Genomic DNA, 22,005 nt, shown 5'->3' on the forward strand with positions numbered 1-22,005 from the left:
CTCATTACGGGAGTAGAACCCTTTAAGAATTCCACTCTTAGTATGTGAGAATATGATCATGTTTGGTCACTGGCGAATATGGCTGATACATATGTAGTTACTTACTCTAAGGGACGTTGTTCACTTTGACAACAGTCTAAGGGAAGTAACTCTGGGACAACCACATAAGACAGAAATTCACTTGGCCATGGTCTAAGGGAAACAACTCTGAGACAACTGCATCGATGGAAATCCAGACCACTGACTGGCCGGAAAGTGTCCCAGCCATGTTCGCATTTGGAAGAATAAATTAGTGATCACTTCTCTTGACATTTTCCTCCAATATTCCAGGGTGGGTCGAAAATAGCTTTTGTGTTCACATAAATTATAGATTATAAATATTAATTAATATGTAATTAGCAAATAATTTTAGAGAATAAGAAATATACACCATCAAACAAATGAAAACAAATCAACAAGAAATCATAAATGACATGACAATAATTCTGGAGCTAAATTTGACATGATAAATGATGTGGCCTATGGCATAAAGTCCCCATTAGAACGGTCGCCGTTCTGTTTTTCAAAGCACTGCTTTTTCAGGTGACATTGTGTCTCTGTCGATGCTTTTGTCTGGCGCTGGGTGGGAGTGAACCTTTGGTATGGTGCATAAGCATCACTTCAACCCGTGACTGGTCTCGATGTAACCCCTGAACAAGGGACCACACCGATGGATGGGGTCGTCCTACAAGAGTCCTAAAGAATCGTTCCAAGTCCGGCGGGTGTTGTTGGCCCTACGGTCATTGCTGATAGTGGCGCTGCGTACATTCCGCGTTTCAGGAAGGAAGGGTGGCGCGATCCTCCTCATTCTCACTAGCGGTACAGCATCAGCATGCGCACGTGGGCGCTGGATACGACGGTAGAGTACATTATATTGACCGAACTGTAGAAGCCGCTGATATATGTCGCATCAAAATTGGACACTGGCTCCACGAGGGGTGTTGTGTTTCAGCTGCTGCATTCCTGGAAGTCATCTACTGATTGGAAGACGAGACCATCGATCATGCCAACAAAATGTCTCACTTCCTCTGCCTTGACAGCAAACAGTGTCACTCAGTCGGCTGCTGACGAATCACTGTGATGGATTTGGAATGACCTGGGATTCTCCACCAGTTGCTCTCCATACACCTTCAAGCCACGTGGTATTGACCAAGTGCATTCAAGATGTTTATAGATTTGTTTTGCAAGAAGCTTATTTATTACTTTGGCTATCTGTGACACTTACTTATATACAATGTGATATTTAATGTGAGTTAATATTTATCTGACTTATTTCTTCTGATTCCAATTGCCGTTGCTCAGGTGGAAACAACTTTTCTTTCTTCAGATACCTCCGCATCAGCCCCGCACACATCGTTAATAAACGCATCAAGCCATTGACGGTCCAGAGCTCGACTACAAATAAAACGTTAACAACGAAACAAACTTGAGATTGCTGAACGTGGAGCGTTGTGAGCCTCACCTCTTACATCGACAGAAACGAAATTTTTCATTGCTTCAGCTCTCCTGCAACATTTACAGATTTACATGCACATCAAACGCACAACACACAAAAAGACACTCACCAACGTACATACGTTCGAATGCGTCCGAGCACGCGCACAAAAAGACACAAATACAGCTTTATAGATAAGTCATTATCTAATGTGGCAATAATGACAAAAGACACCACATCCCTTTGTTCTTCCTCGGTTATTTGGTCCATGTTTTCCTTTTCCTTAGTCTGTTCAAGAACAACGTAGACAGAAATTATGGATAACAACAGTCCTACTTGACAAAAGTACAAGAATCTGTATATAAACATCGCACTCAAGAAATAAAGAAGTTATTTTCAACATAGCTTGTCAATATTGTACTTCTCAAGGTAGAATATGCCACTCACAGACGCCTATTCATGGAAAGACAATATAAATCGAATCATGGGCTAATCGTTGACGGATTTAGACTAATTTAATCATCTGTCGGACGATAGTGATATTAATGCTAGTGGGTCACACTGGTGATTCGCTTGTTCATGTCGACAGATACCAGGAGCCTTGTCAGGAGAGCACATGCATGTCTGGCCCTCTCTCAGACTGTCGAAAGATTTTGTGAAGCGTTCGTAAAATCCTTCACTCTTCCAGCTCATTTCATTCGTGACCTCAAAGAAGACTTTCCTGGAATAACACGAGCTGGTCAAGAATGAATGATCCCAGCTATACTATCAGTAACAACGGCAGAACAGCATTGTTCCCAACATCCACCAGTTGCATCGGCAAAGTGAACTCTCTGTGTCAAAGCGACATCTCCTAGGAGATATTGTCCGATCTCACACAAGCGATATCTCCTGTGGATCACAGTTTGGGATGATAAATATATTTTCCTACTAAACATACGATAGTGAGGTATGGGTAGAGTAGAATGACAAGGAGTTGAACGCACTTGCATCTTGATTCATTGGATGAGATATGTGTGCCGTTGTACAAAACAACCATGACCCTACAACAATCGTCAAAATAAAAAAAAAGCATATGATATACCAATTATGTGAACAGTTTATGACATGAAGACCAAAACTTTTGTGAGGCGCTGAAATTACACTCCATTAAAGAAGAGCAGTTTGCTATCATATAGGAATGTCTAATTTCATTCTTGAAAACATGAAATGGTGGTACAATATTCTTTAATCTGCTTTTAAAACATAGCGAGTTGTGATGTAAATTGCAGTCATTCGACAGGCATGAGTGCTAGGTGCACCAAACGTACGTTGGAAGGAATAGTAGCAACCCATCCAGCGTCCCGTGTATGCATAGGAACCTTCTATCCAGCGTGTGATAGAATGAACAACCAACAGAATATACTAGTGCCTGCCATGGTTTAAAGGAGGGGACCTTAGGGTCAATGTGAAGTTCATAGAGTCATCAGTTCGTACTGAACATCCGGCGCTTATTGTTGGTACTGAACGTCAGGCGTTGATCTGAACATATTAGTTCCTGCCTTGGTTTAAAGGAGGGGACCTTAGGGTCAATGTGAAGTTGGGAGAGAGTCATCAGTTCGTACTAAACATCCGGCGCTTATTGTTGATACTGAACGTCCGGAGTTGATCTGAACATATTAGTTCCTGCCTTGGTTTAAAGGAGGGGACCTTAGGGTCAATGTGAAGTTGGGAGAGAGTCATCAGTTCGTACTAAACATCCGGCGCTTATTGTTGATACTGAACGTCCGGAGTTGATCTGAACATATTAGTTCCTGCCTTGGTTTCAGGGAGGGGACCGTAAGGGTCAGTGTGAAGGTAGGAGAGAGTCTTCAGTTCGTACTAAACATCCGGCGCTTATTGTTGATACTGAACGTCCGGAGTTGATCTGAACATATTAGTTCCTGCCTTGGTTTCAGGGAGGGGACCTTAAGGGTCAGTGTGAAGGTAGGAGAGAGTCTTCAGTTCGTACTAAACATCCGGCGCTTATTGTTGATACTGAACGTCCGGAGTTGATCTGAACATATTAGTTCCTGCCTTGGTTTCAGGGAGGGGACCTTAACGGTCAGTGTGAAGGTAGGAGAGAGTCATCAGTTCGTACTAAACATCCGGCGCTTATTGTTGATACTGAACGTCCGGCGTTGATCTGAACATATTAGTTCCTGCCTTGGTTTCAGGGAGGGGACCTTAAGGGTCAGTGTGAAGGTAGGAGAGAGTCATCAGTTCGTACTAAACATCCGGCGCTTATTGTTGATACTGAACGTCCGGAGTTGATCTGAACATATTAGTTCCTGCCTTGGTTTCAGGGAGGGGACCTTAAGGGTCAGTGTGAAGGTAGGAGAGAGTCATCAGTTCGTACTAAACATCCGGCGCTTATTGTTGATACTGAACGTCCGGAGTTGATCTGAACATATTAGTTCCTGCCTTGGTTTCAGGGAGGGGACCGTAAGGGTCAGTGTGAAGGTAGGAGAGAGTCATCAGTTCGTACTAAACATCCGGCGCTTATTGTTGATACTGAACGTCCGGAGTTGATCTGAACATATTAGTTCCTGCCTTGGTTTCAGGGAGGGGACCGTAAGGGTCAGTGTGAAGGTAGGAGAGAGTCATCAGTTCGTACTAAACATCCGGCGCTTATTGTTGATACTGAACGTCCGGAGTTGATCTGAACATATTAGTTCCTGCCTTGGTTTCAGGGAGGGGACCTTAACGGTCAGTGTGAAGGTAGGAGAGAGTCATCAGTTCGTACTAAACATCCGGCGCTTATTGTTGGTACTGAACGCCCGGCGTTGATCTGAACATATTAGTTCCTGCCTTGGTTTCAGGGAGGGGACCTTAACGGTCAGTGTGAAGGTAGGAGAGAGTCATCAGTTCGTACTAAACATCCGGCGCTTATTGTTGGTACTGAACGTCCGGCGTTGATCTGAACATATTAGTTCCTGCCTTGGTTTCAGGGAGGGGACCTTAACGGTCAGTGTGAAGGTAGTAGAGAGTCTTCAGTTGGAACTAGACTCCTGGAGCTGATTAGGAGCGGATCTGATGCTTGGATTGCTATCATGAGATTAGATACTGGTCTTTTTACATACTAGGCAAGTAATATAGAGTTGTGAATGATGACGCAGAAGTGATTGTTTATTTGTATGCATAACGATTTGAACCATACATACCATAGCTGTAACATTATCTGTTGCAGGTAAGGCGGCACTTGTGGATCGAGTTTTGGTCGCCGTGGATACCGCTGCTTAACGTAGTGGGTGGTGGGTTTTGCGATAGAGGGCTGTGCAGGCATGCCCATTCGATGACGACATCGATGGCGTTGGAAGGTACGATAGCCACTGTTCTTGATGTTGTTGCTATCTCTGGGATGGGGTGGTGTAATCTGCAGCAATCTCTCTCTCTCTCTCTCTCTCTCTCTCTCTCTGTGTGTGTGTGTGAGTGTGAGCGTGCGTGCGTGCGTGTGTGTAGGGACGCTACAATCATAAAACATTTCGAACATTATACTGTTACAAACAATTCATCCTTATCGATTTTATCCTGTCACATGAAATCACAGGTACAAGGAAAAACACTCTCTTCGTTTCTTTAGTGATAAGACATTTCCAGACCTGGGTCTCATTTTCTTAAAAAAAAGACACTTGCCACACGGCAAGTGACTTTAAGAAAGTAACATGTTATGGCTAATTTTAGACTTGCCCTAATTATATGACAAAATCATGATGATGTAATTATGAAAGAATAAATCAACATGGTATTTGATGTTAATGTTTACTGGATTATTTATCGAGAAGTGACCAAAAGCAAAGTCGATAACTCTACTTTATTATCATAGCGAAATCAGAAGCAGAGATTATTTAGCGGGCAACAGATAAGTAAGATACGTTGCCTCAGTACCCTACACCCAAAAGAGCATTAATTACTCTGTTTGAGACATCGATATACCCGCAGCATTGTATATCTGCTATTCTCACACAAGCCGGACAGGTGTTGTCAGTGTCATGGTGACCTGTCTCTTTACTATTGTCAGGTGATGTGACCTTGCCTGGTATTTTTGCATTTCTAATAGTATTCGACTGTCTCTCTAAATAGACGTGAACATAGATATAACGTTTTACAGACACTCTGTGTTATCAGCAATCTTTCAGAACAATGAAGCCCGACATTGGCACAACTGTTATTAATCTAAGGAAATATTACACGAAACATTATAAATAGGCACACCAAAATTTACTATGCATTGGGTTTTTATTCAGAGAGGGTGGTAGTAGCATTTACTACAGCTTCGAAAGATAACGATCTGAACCAGAAATATGTTATTCTTTTTCAATCTAAATACAAACGTAAGTGTCGCTGACAAGATATCAAGTGCCTAATAATATAAATAGAGCTTCAACATATTTTGATTAGTAGACAAACGGAAATTTATGTAGGTATGTGTGTGTTGTGTGTGTGTGTGTGTGTGTGTGTGTGTGTGTGTGTGTGTGTGTGCGCAAATTGAGAACACTAACTACATGTATATACCTCCTTTGTGCGATGTCTACGATTAAACTGAGTTAATTACGTAATTTGACTACTGACTATATGTTGTTGTTTTTTAATAACTGTTACAGTAGATTCTGACACGTACACGATTGTCAACATTTGCTTGTATTAAGTAATACAGCAATTTCCTCTTTTCTCAGGGCTTACTTCCAGCGTTTTGAGACAAAAGGTCAGGTCCATTCAGTCTGAGTTGTGTTTGCATAAATGATCAATATTCAATTCGTTGTAATTCTGTGAAATATAAATAAATATAAATATATAAATATAAATATAAATATAAATAAATATAAATATAAATATAAATATAAATATAAATATAAATATAAATAAATATAAATATAAATATAAATATAAATATAAATAAATATAAATATAAATATAAATATAAATATAAATAAATATAAATATAAATATAAATAAATATAAATATAAATATAAATATAAATATAAATAAATATAAATATAAATATAAATAAATATAAATATAAATATAAATATAAATATAAATAAATATAAATATAAATATAAATAAATATAAATATAAATATAAATAAATATAAATATAAATATAAATAAATATAAATATAAATATAAATAAATATAAATATAAATATAAATATAAATAAATATAAATATAAATATAAATATAAATAAATATAAATATAAATATAAATATAAATATAAATATAAATAAATATAAATATAAATAAATATAAATATAAATATAAATATAAATATAAATATAAATAAATATAAATATAAATATAAATAAATATAAATATAAATATAAATAAATATAAATATAAATATAAATATAAATAAATATAAATATAAATATAAATAAATATAAATATAAATATAAATATAAATATAAATATAAATAAATATAAATATAAATATAAATAAATATAAATATAAATATAAATATAAATATAAATATAAATATAAATAAATATAAATATAAATAAATATAAATATAAATATAAATATAAATATAAATATAAATAAATATAAATATAAATATAAATATAAATAAATATAAATATAAATAAATATAAATATAAATATAAATATAAATATAAATATAAATATAAATATAAATATAAATATAAATAAATATAAATATAAATATAAATATAAATGCATCAACGTTATGTTTCACCGCAAAGTAGGTCTCAACATGACGTTTAGTAGCGTGCGTATTATAATGTCCAAACACCCAAGTCTCTCCCAGGTGGTTCTGCTCCAACTCTTCAAGTAACATTATACATGACTTCTTCCAGATAACAAAACACGTCAGCTACCAGTTACCTAATTGATACTTAGTGCAACGAGCCATTTACGACAATCTGGCCGTATATGATGGCCGTCACTTCTTTGTAGTTAGATAAAAATTTATGGAACTCTGATTTCCTGAAGAGCAAGCTGATCTGAAATGATCACTGTAGTTCAACCATCCCTTGTTCACTGATGTATCAAATTCGGATATTTTAATATACTGCCGGGGTAACCCTACAACTACCTGCTTCTCACCGGCCATATACGTGATAAGGTCTAACAATATCGTATATCTTCTCAGCATGAAAACAACAGGCATTTCTGCACGGAAGCATGCCAATATAGTGTTTCACGGGTTTTGTGATAGCAATCAAGGGATATGTTTGTTTGCGTCATAATTGCGGGGTTTGTTCAAGGGGTATACACGCTATGCTGAAGACAGCTATAGGATCACATCCAACAAAATAAGAACTCATATATTCGGAGTGTGAAGTGGGTGAGTATTTTTCGATCCTTCAAATTTTGTCGTTGCCAGTGGCGTAATATTTTCAGCATGATATTTAAGTTTTCTGCTTGTGGCATTTCGCGGCTACTTATCACATGTGAACTGGGCATATGTGTACGTTTTGACAATAGTTATTCCCTAATACTGACGTTTTTGTCCAGTAGAAATCGACAAGAAATTAAGCTGACTGAACATTTAGTATAAAAAGCAAATGATTTATAGGTTTCCGTGATACTGAGACAAAACACCTACAAAATCAACCTTTGCCCGAAAACGTTTTGACCATATTTTTTGAAATATAAGATCAGGTATGGTTTGTAATATAGCAGCAGCCCAAATAGCTTTAACCGTTATGACAAAAGAAGTTTTGAAGGGATGAAATTTGACATACAAAGTAAGCATGTGAGTTTTAAGAATGTTTTTCACAGGGAAATACGTTCAGACAATTGTTAAAAACATAAGTCATTGAGAAGTAACTTCAAATAGACACTTTTGATTAATAACGTTGTTAACGTAGATAGAATTGATATTGACATATAACATTTTTCATTGAATGTAATTTTTTATAGAAAGCCAACATTGCCCACTTGAGAGGCGCTTACTCAATTTCTCTTATAGCACAGTCTACACAAAGTATAGACGCGAGGTCAACATATCGGTGGTAGGTCACCCAGGTCATGAGATGACCTATACACGTACTTTGCTGGGCAAAGACCTGGGGATCCAGTCTGGAAATGCCCGCCAGATCCTCGTTGGAGAGGGTTCTTAAATAGTGGTTGGCTAAGACCACGCAGGACTTCCAGAAGCAGCCCGCCATGACGTCCGCCACCGCAATGTTACAGTGATAAGCCATGGTGGCCGAGACGGCCATGATCTCGTGTGGATTAGTCAGAGCAGGAAGAGGCCCTGACCCTTGTAGGCCTCTATGATGGCCGATCCAAGGTAGACCCCAAGAGCTCGGCTAACAATCTCCCTTTTGCTCCTCTGGGAGTGGGGAGGAAGAGTCGGTATATACTCGGAGAGACCTGATGGGGCAGAGAGACAGAGCGCTCCCTCCTCCGAAGACGTGCTCGTTGAGGAACACCTGAAGGGGTCGGGGCATCGGCTGACGTCAGGAGGCCCAGTATCAGCCGCCACTGCCCGAGTGGAGCTGAGGGATAAGGCGACCTTCAATTCCTTAGCAGCTGCTTCGAGGAAGCGGTGGGGAGGGAGGACCTTCCGAGGGGAGAGAACAGAGTCTTCAGGGCAGAAAGAGTCTCCTCTCACCCTAGAAGCGGCTTAAGGTTAGTCCGCTATCTCCGCCAACACCACGCTAGTGTATTCCGCGGAGTTCCTCTGGAATTGTCCTAATGAAGTCTGACTCCAGTTCTGACGGAGAGTCGAACTCCTTCGCCTCCTTGTGAATAACTAACTCCTCGGAGGCGGATGGAGAAGGAGGGCGGAAGGGTTGAAGTGATGCACCGATCGTCTGAACGCCGCCGAAGATATGGGCGAACCTGTGGAAGGCGCCACCTTCTTCGAGTAAGACTCCCTCTCACTCTTCTTAAGTACCACCAAGTGTTATCCAGGGCACAGGATCACTTAGCCAACTTCCGAGTGCTGCACTGAGTGCAGAAGGAGGCGAACACCATAGTGAAATGGACGAATGGGTTCGCTACCAAGGGGTGACGTCCATTTAAACTCCAATCCGAGGAGGAGAGACAAGTCACAAGCGATCAGACGGAAATGCCTAACCTAGGCGGAGGGTCCGTCTGTCCTCCGCTACTCCGCACAGAGGCGGAGGAGTTCGATAATAAAGGGAACTAAGAAAGGGTCCACCCAGGCGAAGGGTTCGCCTGTACTCCGCCTCTTCGCATATAGGCGGAGGGGAAACCAAAGTCAACTAATGAAGGGGTCGTCAAGGTGGAAGGTCCGCCTGTCCGCCTATCCGTGCAAATGCACGAGCTACACAAGCGCGAGAGTCCCGTGTAGCATGTGCAAGAGGAGCGCCGGCTGATTAGTGGCAAATCCAATCCATCCAAAAGTGAAGTATCACATTGAAAACTTTCTTTAAAAATACATGGAACCACAAACTATTAATACTGTCCTACTTATACTATTTTCGCTTCAGCTCATTACATATGATGAAAGCGTGTATTGATAATTAAGTCTTTGAGTAATTTGTAGTCGGTGATAGTCAAAACCATATTTCAAATATAGTTTATCAATGAAAACATTTTGTTCACTACACAGGGCATGTTCTCTATTCGCCCACATCCCATCTCGCCCACAGTCTTAAAAACAACATATTGGTTAGGGATTACATAATGATCAACTTGTGTCATACCTATGACTGAAGAATGGACTCTCCAATTTTGAAGATGTGGGCGAATTGAGATGTGGGCAAATGAAGACAAAAGTAATGGTGGGCAAAAGTAAGAAGAAAATAACTCAGTTTGCTTCTACATTTTTTTTATTTCTTTACAGTTCATTCAGTCTTATGTCTTATTCACTCAAATTTACATTTTGTTTTTATTTGTGTAACAAAGTTTCATAATGTTCAGTTCAACTTGATCAGGTGTCCAGCCGCTTCTAGAAACTGTAGCGGTGATCTTCTGCCAGTTTCCAGTTGCTGCTGCAGTCTGTGCAGGCGGCTGTCCAGGTTCTTGTAGAGTCTGGATCTTGGGCGGACAGCTGCTCCATGCTCAATCTCAGTGGCTCCAATAGCAGCAGCTTCGTAGTCAGTCTGTACAACGGAGGGAGAAAGTTCAACGCCGACAATAGCAAGCACAGAGTCCTTCAAGTAGTTAAACAATCTAATGTATGTATCACGAGACTTGCTTGGCAGCAGGGAGAAGGCGACTGGGAACATCTGTCCATCCACAAGGCAGTGCACAATGTAGACTTGTTGCCACAGGCTGGGACACACAAAAAATGTTCCGTCCATGTAGATGGTTTCTGCATTGGCGAGGATGTCCAGCATCTCTGCGGTACTGAAGATCAGGATCCTGTCTTCATCTTCGCTGTCTACAACCAGGAACTGTTGTCCGTCTGTTGTCTCAGTCCAGGAACCTTAAAAACAAGCAAGTGTGTTAGACATTGTTTTTGATGAATGAATGAAGTACACTGTCAAGAAATCAATTGAGCATTATGCAAATATCAGTAGATAAGTTAATACTTAAAAAGGTACCTGTGAGGTCTACATCAGCACGGATACGTGGGACTGGTGGAAGAACCTTGGCACGCTGACGGTAGAGTCCAGACTTGATACTGTATAAGGAAGCAACAGTAGCAGCAGCTTCTTCGTCTAGGTTCTGGATCTCTTCATTGTAGATTTGCTGGACAGGCTTGACCTCTTCTTGAACGCGTTGTCTAAGTCTGGTGAGAAGTCGACTCTCTTCTTCATTCACTAGTGGAGGATGGTTGTGTTCTGATACTGAAGTGATGTGATCCCCAATGGTGCTGCATCTACCCTTGCACTTGTCGATGATACACTTCCAGTGAGTGGCTACCTGTCTGACAACGTGCAGTCGATACTTGTGACCTCCGTGTAGAACCTGTCTTCCTCCTCTCTGCGACAACGTGAACTCTGCTTTCTGTAGGTTAGCCATTGCGACTGCCCATACTTTGCAAACTACCATACTTATAGGGTTGCTGTGAGTTACTAAATTGAAAGGAGAGAGAAGTTATTTCCGATTAGTAGATACATTAATTAATAATACTCTCTACTTTATTTAGACAAAATTGAAATATACTTTAAATCTTCTCTAAGTTTCCTTCTCCATCCTGTATAACTACCACAACACTGAAACAAGAGCACTTTGTCAAGTAACTCAGAGATGTATGTGATTTTAGACTAATCCCCCCCTTGTCAGGACACCCCATTATGAGAGTAGGGGTGCATTGTCTGACCCTAATTAACCTCTGATGTTTTTGTGGGCCAATTGGGATGTGGGCAATTAGGGATGTGGGCGAATAGAGACTAAACCCTACACAGTACATGGCTACCATGTGTATATTGATGATATTGATGTATATTGATGACTTGGAAAGGCTTATTTTATTTTAGTATATTTGTCCTTTTGCTTAAAGTGAGTGAGTTAAGTTTTACACCGCTTTTAGCAATATTCCCGCAACATCACGGCCGGGGACTCCAGAAAATGGGCTTCACACATTGTACCCAAGTGGAGAATCGAACCCGGGTCTTCCGCGTGACGAGTGAACGCTTTAACCACAAGGCTACCCCACCGCCCCTCCTCTTGCTTAAAAGTAGAATTAGTTCACAAAGTATCATATGAAAGCAGATATGTTTACACCTGCAAAACATTGTCCATACAGTAGAATTCCAGGTTTTAGTAATTCCAAAACTTAGTAGTAAATATTTCAAGTGAGTGAAAATCGTGATCCCTTTGCTAAATTGGTCAATAAACAAGTTTACCATGTCCAAATACATTGATACAAAACGTCACTTGTACTTAAACACTGTTGTTTGGATCATCCTTGTCTTGAAACACAATCAAAAGAATCATGACGTTTTCTTTCCTGTCAAAAAAGAGCGAAAACCATTTTGCGCCAATACTGTGTAGATGAGTAAATGAAGCTACAACTATGGAATAATTTACTCTGAGATTGTGGAAAGACTTTGAGATTTTCCAGGGTTCCCCTCACCCCTCATTTACTGCTTCCCCTAACTAACATACATTTTCGTGCTTCCCCTTACGAACATACTGTCCATGACATTTCTTTACCAACATAAAGCTTACCTCTTCACCTTACCAACATACTCTTCCCTGCTTCCCTTGACCTACATACTGTTTAGTGCTTTCCCTTACCAACATTGTAAACACACAGTTTACTGCTTCCTCTTACCAACACACACTTTACAGCGTCCCCTTACAAACATGCTGTTTACTGCCTACCCTTACCAACCTGCTGTTTATTGCTTTCCCCTCACCAACATACTGTTTACTGCTTTCCCTTACCAACACACACTTTACTGCTTCCCCTTACCAAGACACAATTTACTGCTTCCATTTATCAACACACACTTTACTGCTTCCCCTTAACAACATGCTGTTTACTGCTTCTCTTACCAACGTGCCTTTTACTGCTTCCCCTTACCAATACACAGTTTACTGCTTCCCCTTACCAAGAAACAATTTACTGCTTCCATTTATCAAGACATTGTTTAGTGCTTTCCCTTACCAACATGCTGTTTACTGCTTCCTCTTACCAACACATAGTTTGCTGCTTCTTCTTACCAATACACAGTTTACTGCTTTACCAACATGCTGTTTATTGTTTCCCCTCACCAACATACTGTTCACTGCTTCCCCTTACAAAAACGCGGTTAACCGCTTCCCCTTGCCAACACAAAGTTCTTCCCCTTCCATCATAATGGTTACTGCATCCCCTTACCAACATACCGTTTACTGCTTCCCCTATACTCTTTACTTCCCCTTACCAGCAAACAATGTAGTGCTTCAACTTACTAACACACAGTTTACTTTTTTCCCTTACTAAAACACACTTTACCGCTTCCCCTTCCAACATATTGTTTATCCCTACCCTTACCAACACACAGTTTACTGCTTCCCCTTACAACATGCTGTGTACTGCTTCCCCTTACCAACATACTGTTTATTGCATTTCCCCGCGAGCACACTGTTTCTGATGATGAGGCATAGAGTTGTAACTGAAGAAAATGAAACAGTCGTACTACACCATTGAAAAACACAAGATAAATGTTATTGCTAATGCGTTTGATGTATTAAAAATTACATTATGTGTAATGTAGATCATGGTTAACTTTCAAACATGTAGTTGGTAGCTATTGGTACACTGTATGTTGATCTTTCAAAGATGCTACAAAATGACAAATTTGAAAAACATTTCTCTGTAACCTTGAAATGAACTGTCACAGAAAATGTGGATGTGCTACTGCCACTTGTTTTTCACCCAAATAACTGTCATTAATCTATTCAACAACTGATTCAATGTCCTTACTCAGTTTACACTGCCAAAGTGACATAAATAGTGTGTTGTACTGTCTAACATCAGAGCAAACAAAGCATTTGATGAAATGAAACAGCTAATCTTTGATTACGTTCACGAACGGCGGGTACGTGTTACACGCCTCTTGAAGAAGCGTACTCCCAACGTCTATGCAGAGACATACACAGTTCAAATCGATATAGCATGTTTATTATCCCCCATACCATGTTGGACAAAAACATTTAGCCCGAAGAATACAGTGTCATGACTACAATCCTCGCTTCAGGAATTACGAACACCACAGACGGTACAACAGTCCTGGTTATATCAGTCAAAGACGTTAGAAGATAATACTGTTAACCCTGTTATATACAACAACGACCCCTAGCCTCCTCACGGAGCGTATGCTTGCTCCTTTATCAGATGAATAACAGGATGTATCAATGGGGTGCACATACATACATGGGGCACTACAGAGACAACATATTTAACAACGTTGAGGAATGAAAATAAAATGCAAACAGAGGCCAGTAATGCACATAAACAACATGGTAACTGACTGGATTCAATGTAACACAAACAAAAGGAGGCCACTGATACACTAAAACTACAACATGAGGAGGTCAGCCCCCATACAGTGAAATAGATTACAGATCGCTCAACAGCTCGACACTAGAATACAATACGGCTCCATCGCACATGGTGGAACTGCACCTGTTGACAGTCTATATGTCGACGCTGATGAGACATCCCTTAACAGACGCCGTATGAATTTTTTTTTACAATTTTACAGCAGAAGAAAACACCATATCAACGGCTCTAATTAAACAATATATAACATTGTTTCACTCTCTTTCGTGTACATGTATAAGGCTATCAAATATCTTTTAAATAATTATCCATTCTAAATGGTCTTGCTACTGGCTAATGCGACATCGTCCTCCGCTGGTTACGCAGCAGTTTTGGAATTTCTGGTAGCATAATGGCAGATTTTGCAACTACGAGGCTCTCAAATCTGTAAAACCACTTCTCATTCCATACCCTGATTGCAAAGGTATAGTCTGGTTCATAATTATTGAGAATTTTTCTTCTTACTTTGAGCTATCCTAACACCTCAACTGATTCACTGATACTTAAAACTAAGTAATGGTATAAGGGAGGTAACTCATCTTGGCCTACTGAGTATAGTACAATTAGAGTTACCTCCCCTGAATTTGTAGCAGACGTCATTTTCCTCAGCACTGTCAACAATGTCTGCTGAAGATAAAAGAAGGTTGATTTTTGAGTTGTGTAATCAAGGAATTGATGATGTAAATACATTGGCAGAGAGAACAGCAACTCCTCTTTCTACTGTGTATAGGATTAGGAAGAATTTTAAAGAGGGAAAGGATTTTGGGCACCAGAAAGGAGCAGGGAGACCCAGAAAATTGGACTTCTCAGATCGCGTCCGCCTGGGAATTTTAGCGTCTAAAAAGCAAAGGGCAAGCATCTCCAACATCAGGTATGAAATGGTAGAAAGGGGATCAACAGTTGTATCAAAATCTACAGTTAGAAGAAATTTGATTGATCTTGGATGGGAGAAAAAGACTGGAATTCCTTCTCCTCTTATGAAACAAGAACATAAAGACAGGCGTGTTGAGTGGTGTTTGGCACATGAAAACTTTGACTGGGAAAATGTGATTTTTACTGATGAAAGCTCAATATGGGTATATCCCAATAATGTGAAAATATGGACAAAGTCTGCGTCAGCACCGTTGTATCGACGACCTAACTACAGCCCAAAGTTTCATGTATGGGGAGGGATATCCTTATTAGGAACGACCCCGCTGTATGTGTTTGAGGGAAATCTGACAAGTCAACGCTACACTAACATATTAGATAATTTTCTCCTTCCAAGTGCACATGTGTTTTATGGAAATGACTGGATTTTGCAGCAAGATAATGATCCTAAACACACCGCAAAACATGCCAAGCAGTGGTTTCAGGAGAAAAATGTGACTGCATTACCATTTCCTGCATATAGTCCTGACTTAAATCCCATTGAGAACATTTGGGGGATGATGAAGGAATGTGTGAATCAAAAGGGGTTGACAAAAATTGAAGACATGAAGACAGAAGTGGTCCGATACTGGGACAGCATAACTCACGAGACACTAACCTCTCTGATAGGAAGTATGCCTACCCGTCTTAGACTGTGCCATGAAGCTCAAGGAGACTTGATAAAATATTAAATTGTTACCTACACAACACGAAAAGGTCAGTTCACTTTCACAATACATTCAATTTTATCTGATTTGTTCTCGTTTAATAATATGAGATGCTTTAGCTATTCTCAATAATTTTGAACCATACTGTATAATGAGATGGTACGTCTGTGATCTGATGCAAAAGGAGATGGAGACCCAAGTAGGTATCAATAAACCTTGATTTGAGGAGGTCTTTATACGACGATATCGCATTGGCTATACAAGGTATACACAGGAATACTTATTAAAAGCTGAGGGTCCTCCTTTTCGTATCCCCTTGTTATGAGAGATTCACGGTCAAGCATGTCCTGCTTGTCTGTACTGATTCTTCCATCGCAACAGGGTGTAAGTATTTCAGAGTCAAAACAATTAAGGATCCTTTTCATAATATAACTTATCATATCATAATTGTTTTTAATGAAATAAAATTGTTGCAAAAAACTGAAATATGTATATGTTTTGTAAGTAGATAAATATTTTTTAATTCGTGGATTATATTATCAACTGACAGTGTTCGTGGTTGTATCTTCAAAGGGGGTTAAATTACTATACAATTATTGTTCTCAAGAGAGGGTACATGGGTCCCAGTACCTCCCACGAAATTTAAACTTGCCCAAATTTTAAGTGTGGTATTTTGTGATTTTAAATTATGACTAAATTTTCCTACAATCGCCAGCGACTGAAGGCATGGTGTAAATTCAGCTTGGGTCAATGAAGTTGGCAAAGACGCAATAAGTCCCCCCGGTCCCTAGTATGGTCACCTACCTTTACTTGTTGGCGATGCTCAGCTCGTTTTGATATTGTATTGTCCTTTTTTTCAAAACTGACTCAGGCTACACACTGGATGGTCACACAAGCATCACAAGTATTTGTGTACGATTTCTATTCAAGTAGGTTATAGATTGAGGTATCCATACAAACATGGAAGTATTTAACAGTGAAAGGTTTTAAAATCGTTTTGATCAAGTTGACCATAACTATATTCAGTAAAACATATGCATGTGAATGCTTCATTTCTTATCTTTCAGGACGCGTTGCGGCAACATGGACAAGGATGAATGTTGCTGATCACGTTGATCATGGTGAGTCTTTAATAGTAGTCAGAATCAGAAACAGAGACATGCATTCACATATTATTTTGATTTTTCTCCTTGCTAGTTGGTAAAGACGCGTAACAGATATGGGTTATTCCTGTCCATCTGACTGATGCCAAAATGTATTGTTAGATGGAGTCAGTCAATGGATGTTCCTAATTTCAGTTCTGTGTTCTCTTTGATAGGACAGGTCTTAAGATTTACCAATCTTAATGAACTTTAAAATTGTTTATAAGAATCAAACAAATTTGAAACAGTAAACATGATCAAACTCAATGCTTCTCTCAGTCCAGTTCTTCAGTTCTTCTAGATAAGCACTTCAAGATCAATGAAACTTCCCCAGTGAGCATGTAAATAGTTGGAACTGATTATGCTCAGTAATCTTGTGTACCGTTTAATCCAAGTATTGTGATCAGAACTTATAATATTTTTTAGTTCTGCAACCACCGATGGTCATGGGTGTCCGTCGTGGGTCTTGGTTGCTATACTTACATCCACCATCTTCCTCTTCAAGAAATCCTGTGTAAATTCCATCAGTATCTTGTTCCTGGGCTGATCAGCTGACAGGTTAATTCTATGTATGAAATTGGATGCTTTTGTAAACGTTAGGAACCACCAAAATATACACAGTATTTTTTTCTACAATTATGTTTTTCTTTGCTTTGTATATTTTCATTTACAAAATGTTTTATTTTGCATATAGTATACCGAATACACACACACACACACACACACACACACACACACACACACACACACACACACACACACACACACACACACACACACACACACACACACACACACACACACACACATATTCATGTACACAACACACACCTGCCTATATACATTTCCGTTTGTCAGCTTTAATTTACTTTACCCATGTACATGGTGAACCCCATTACAAAATCCATATAGTAACAGATGGTTTATCTAGGAAGTCAATAGCATCAAACTGTCTAGTTGAATGATTGTAAAGAGAAAATGTAACCATACAAACAATTAAATTAATTGATTAAATTTCTTTTAAACAAAAGTATCTTTTAACTCACCAGGTCTTGCTCCTGCTATGATTGCTGCAGCAGTTGTTGCTGCTGATTCTGATGTTGTTGTTGCTTTTGCTGTAGACATTGCTCAGCTAAATATAACTATAAAAACAAAACTTATTGCTCTTGCCTTCACAGATTCCTGACACGTATGATGAAATATCCGCATGGTGTAGACGATTTTTTTCTGAAACAATATAATATTTATAGTCCATACTAGTTTTGCAATCACTCACAATTTGCTATAGATATATATAAACGTGCTACAGATACACATGAAAGTGATACTGACATCCACAGCTTCATGTCTCTGTGAAAAAGTCTGAATGTGTTTCTAACATATAATACACAAGGAGTGACAGCGTAATGACTAGAAGAAAAAAACACACATGCACGCACACACAGTGTATAATATATTCACAAACATTTAATGTCAATATTTAAAAGAGGAGAGTCAAATAAGATTTTCATAACATTTCCAAAAGGAATCACGGAATCGTCTTTCAAGCCTCAATTTACTATAATTTTGCTGTGTGTATCTGCCAAATAGGGGTATACCATACTAAAAGCATTATCTTATCTTAGGGAATATAAACGTATTTTATTGGCAATAATTCATGAGATAAGAATGTAGTTTGCAATGTTACTTGCAAAAGAATGCCATGTTTTGCAGTCTGCAAAGGTGGATGAAAATCGCATTTGTTATAGTAACATGAATATAATTATATTTTCATTCGCAAACCGGATTAAACCAGTTGATCTATCCGTATTCCATCAAGTCATTCTATTTCGGGTGTTATGCGCCTGATCTAAAACCCCCTCTAGAACTATTACATAAAAGTGTCAAACAAAATGTTTGTAGTTGTGAGGTGGATTTTCTTGCCAAATCGTCAGTACTGTTTCACCCTTTAGAGCGTAAGCAGTACTGTGTTCGACAGTTCATAACCTTGGTCCTTGAGGCCACATTCGAATGCATATTAGCCTTCGTTCCGGTCATCCTTAGTGGTAAAACACTATACGTTCACTTGCCCCGTGTCACAGACGTCTACTTCCTCACATATTTCGGGGCAATATCGACTGTTCCACAGTAAAACCTGAAAACAAACATAAAAAACACGTGTCGCATAAATATGTCATTCCTATGAAAGAAGAAATAAGACCATATCTTTTTAGAAGCAATCGAATTCTCCAAATATTTACCTTGCACATGTCAGGTATATCATAAAGGACGTGGACCGTCAACAGAATACGTGAGGCAGTCTCCGAGAGCAACTCCACTTCTTTTTGCTTTTTCTCTATGATAAAATCCTTTCTGTTCTCTTTGATACCAGTAATCTCCATGAGTAAATGCCGCAGTTCCAAGGACATCCTGTTTCATACCTGTTTGATTGAAATAAATTCGTCAGCTGAATTAAAACTAATTCAAAACATTGACCGTATTTATACTACCCATGTAGCTGATATTCTTAAATGACACCAAAACCCACCTTCACAGGGTAGATGCCACAACTGTTAAGGCCAGCAAAGTTCATTGTTCATGGTCATTCAGCCCCCGGTGGAATGAGGTCAGCCAGGTGTTTTTCCTTCATTTGTCCACCTATACAACAAACATTTTGCAATTAGCATATTGGCATATAACATAACTCCACATAACATAACATTTGTTTAACCTCAAATGTAGCAAACTTGCATTTAGCTCATGCTGAAAGATCGTAGAACTTCGATGTCAGAACTTATACAATCTTCTATATTCTGTTGCAGATGGATGCTCCGTGTGTACGTCAATAGGATCCAGGTACAATGAAGAACACAAGGAAGGTCTCCGACACGCAAAGATACAACTCCATGCAGAATACAACATCATCCGGGGAAAGAAAAGCAAAGAGAAGTCATCAGTCTTGGAGAAAGTAGCCAAAGCAGCATCAGCGTTACGTAACAGTGGCGGGGGAGTGTTGCTAGTTCACTTAGAGGGGACATCACCAGAAGATAGCTGTCTCGAGTTCTTTGATGAATTTGTAGTTTGGACTTTCACAACCTTACTGGAAGGCGGCGAACTGCATACTGACTCATATGAACGATACTTTCTTAGTGATCAACCGAAATTCAAGGACGCGTGTGACTTTGTTGTTGTTAAAGTTAAGAAAACAGCAGGTTTAGCTACGGTTGATTTCAACACCAAGGCAAACAATGACAATGAGAACCTAGATATAAATTCACTGATCCTATCTGAAGTATTGGGTAAAGAAGAAACAAAGGAAAAGAACCAAGCGTCTCTCAGGAGTCTGCCCCAAAATGTGAACACTTTTCATGAGGATCGACATATACAGCTGAAATCATTTAAAGACAATACTGAAGAGATTAAGCGTAAACAAGCTGACGTTGGAAAACTAACGGATCATATCTGGCACAATCTTAAACTGAAAGATAACATCACTTCTATGTCAAAGCTGGTTCAAGGTGGGTCATACTACCTGGGAGTTAACGAGAAGAAAGTTGTCACACAGAGAGGTTATCAAACAAAAGTTGCAGAAGTTGTTGGTTTCAAACTACATGTGAGTCAGGCATCCTTGACAGAGAGTATCTACAGGAAGGTTGAGACTGATCTGTGTGTTCTGACCAGGAAGGGAGGGTTCACAGCCGCTCCTAGAAACCTGATAAACATAGCATTCCACCCTGTTCCACAGTCCGAGCTTTACGTTTTGGAAGTAGCCATTCGATATTGCGACGGTGTTGTTTTCTATGACAGACAAGGACCGAGGTCGTACATTCTTGATGAAAAAGACCACATTGTTCGAAGGATGAGCAATGGTGAATGGCTTCAGAAATTCTTGAACATTCGTACATTAACTACAAGGCCTCTTAAACCTTAGTAACTGACAACAGACCAGTTCCCTGGCACTGTATAACTCTTCTGAACATGACATCACATGGACACGCCTTCTCATAGTTAACTTTCCTATGTGAGTTGGAACAGGATACCATCAACCCTTCCCTCCTTGTGTATAGTCACTGTATAATAGTGATTCATAACACATACCCGTGCGATAGTCGGAATCGTGAAATTGATTTGTCACATCTATGGAATAAATTCCGTAACAACACTAAAGTGGATACATCAAAACATATTTAAGAAGCACCGCGATCTGTACTCAAGCAGAATCATCGACTGTAATCAAGCAGCATCAAAAGCTGCACTCAAGCAGAACCTCACCTGTACTGAAGCTGCATTATCAGCTGTACTCAAACATTATCAGCACCATGTACAACGGTACCGATTCCACAGACAGCAGCAATGTGTCCGACAACAGCAGTGGCACCTCAGTCGGGTCCAGTCCATACCAGTCTGATGAGGATGCCATGACGTTCGTTATGGTAGGGGAATCCGTCGACACAGGTAGGAATATCTACTGTGTGATTCTATGTTTGAATATAACCAAATGCATATATGTTTCCTGTTGTTAATGGACAGGGCAAATGAAATCTTCTGATTTAGAGAACACAAACTTTACAGTTGCATAAGAATGCAAACAATGCAATATGTGTGTGTGTGTGTGTGGTGTGTGTGTGTGTGTGTGTGTGTGTGTGTGTGTGTGTGTGTGGTGTGTGTGTGTGTGTGTGTGTGTGTGTGTGTGTGTGTGTGTGTGTATGTGTGTGTTTGTGTGTGTGCTCGACCGCTAAAATAAAGTAATTATTTCATTTGACTGCTGTCATTATATATCACGAAAACGGTAAACATGAGGTTCGGTTCATTTCTACATTTCTACACTTTAATCCTGCATTACTATGCCAGTGGTATTAGTGATTAGTCAATATTCTGTAACCACTCATATGG

General features: G+C 39.3%; 1 protein-coding gene across 1 annotated transcript; it reads left to right on the forward strand.

Moving 5' to 3' along the window:
- Positions 1 to 7,523: 7,523 nt before the first annotated feature.
- Positions 7,524 to 21,274, forward strand: LOC137268089 (uncharacterized). The gene is made up of 3 exons (XM_067802597.1): positions 7,524 to 7,802; positions 17,059 to 17,112; positions 19,935 to 21,274. The coding sequence occupies exons 2-3, from the start codon at positions 17,085 to 17,087 to the stop codon at positions 21,041 to 21,043; spliced, it is 1,137 nt and encodes a 378-aa protein (XP_067658698.1). The 5' UTR covers positions 7,524 to 7,802; positions 17,059 to 17,084; the 3' UTR covers positions 21,044 to 21,274.
- Positions 21,275 to 22,005: the final 731 nt, after the last annotated feature.

The sequence above is a fragment of the Haliotis asinina genome, chromosome 16, assembly GCF_037392515.1.
Source record: "Haliotis asinina isolate JCU_RB_2024 chromosome 16, JCU_Hal_asi_v2, whole genome shotgun sequence".
NCBI classification, from domain to species: Eukaryota; Metazoa; Mollusca; class Gastropoda; order Lepetellida; family Haliotidae; genus Haliotis; species Haliotis asinina.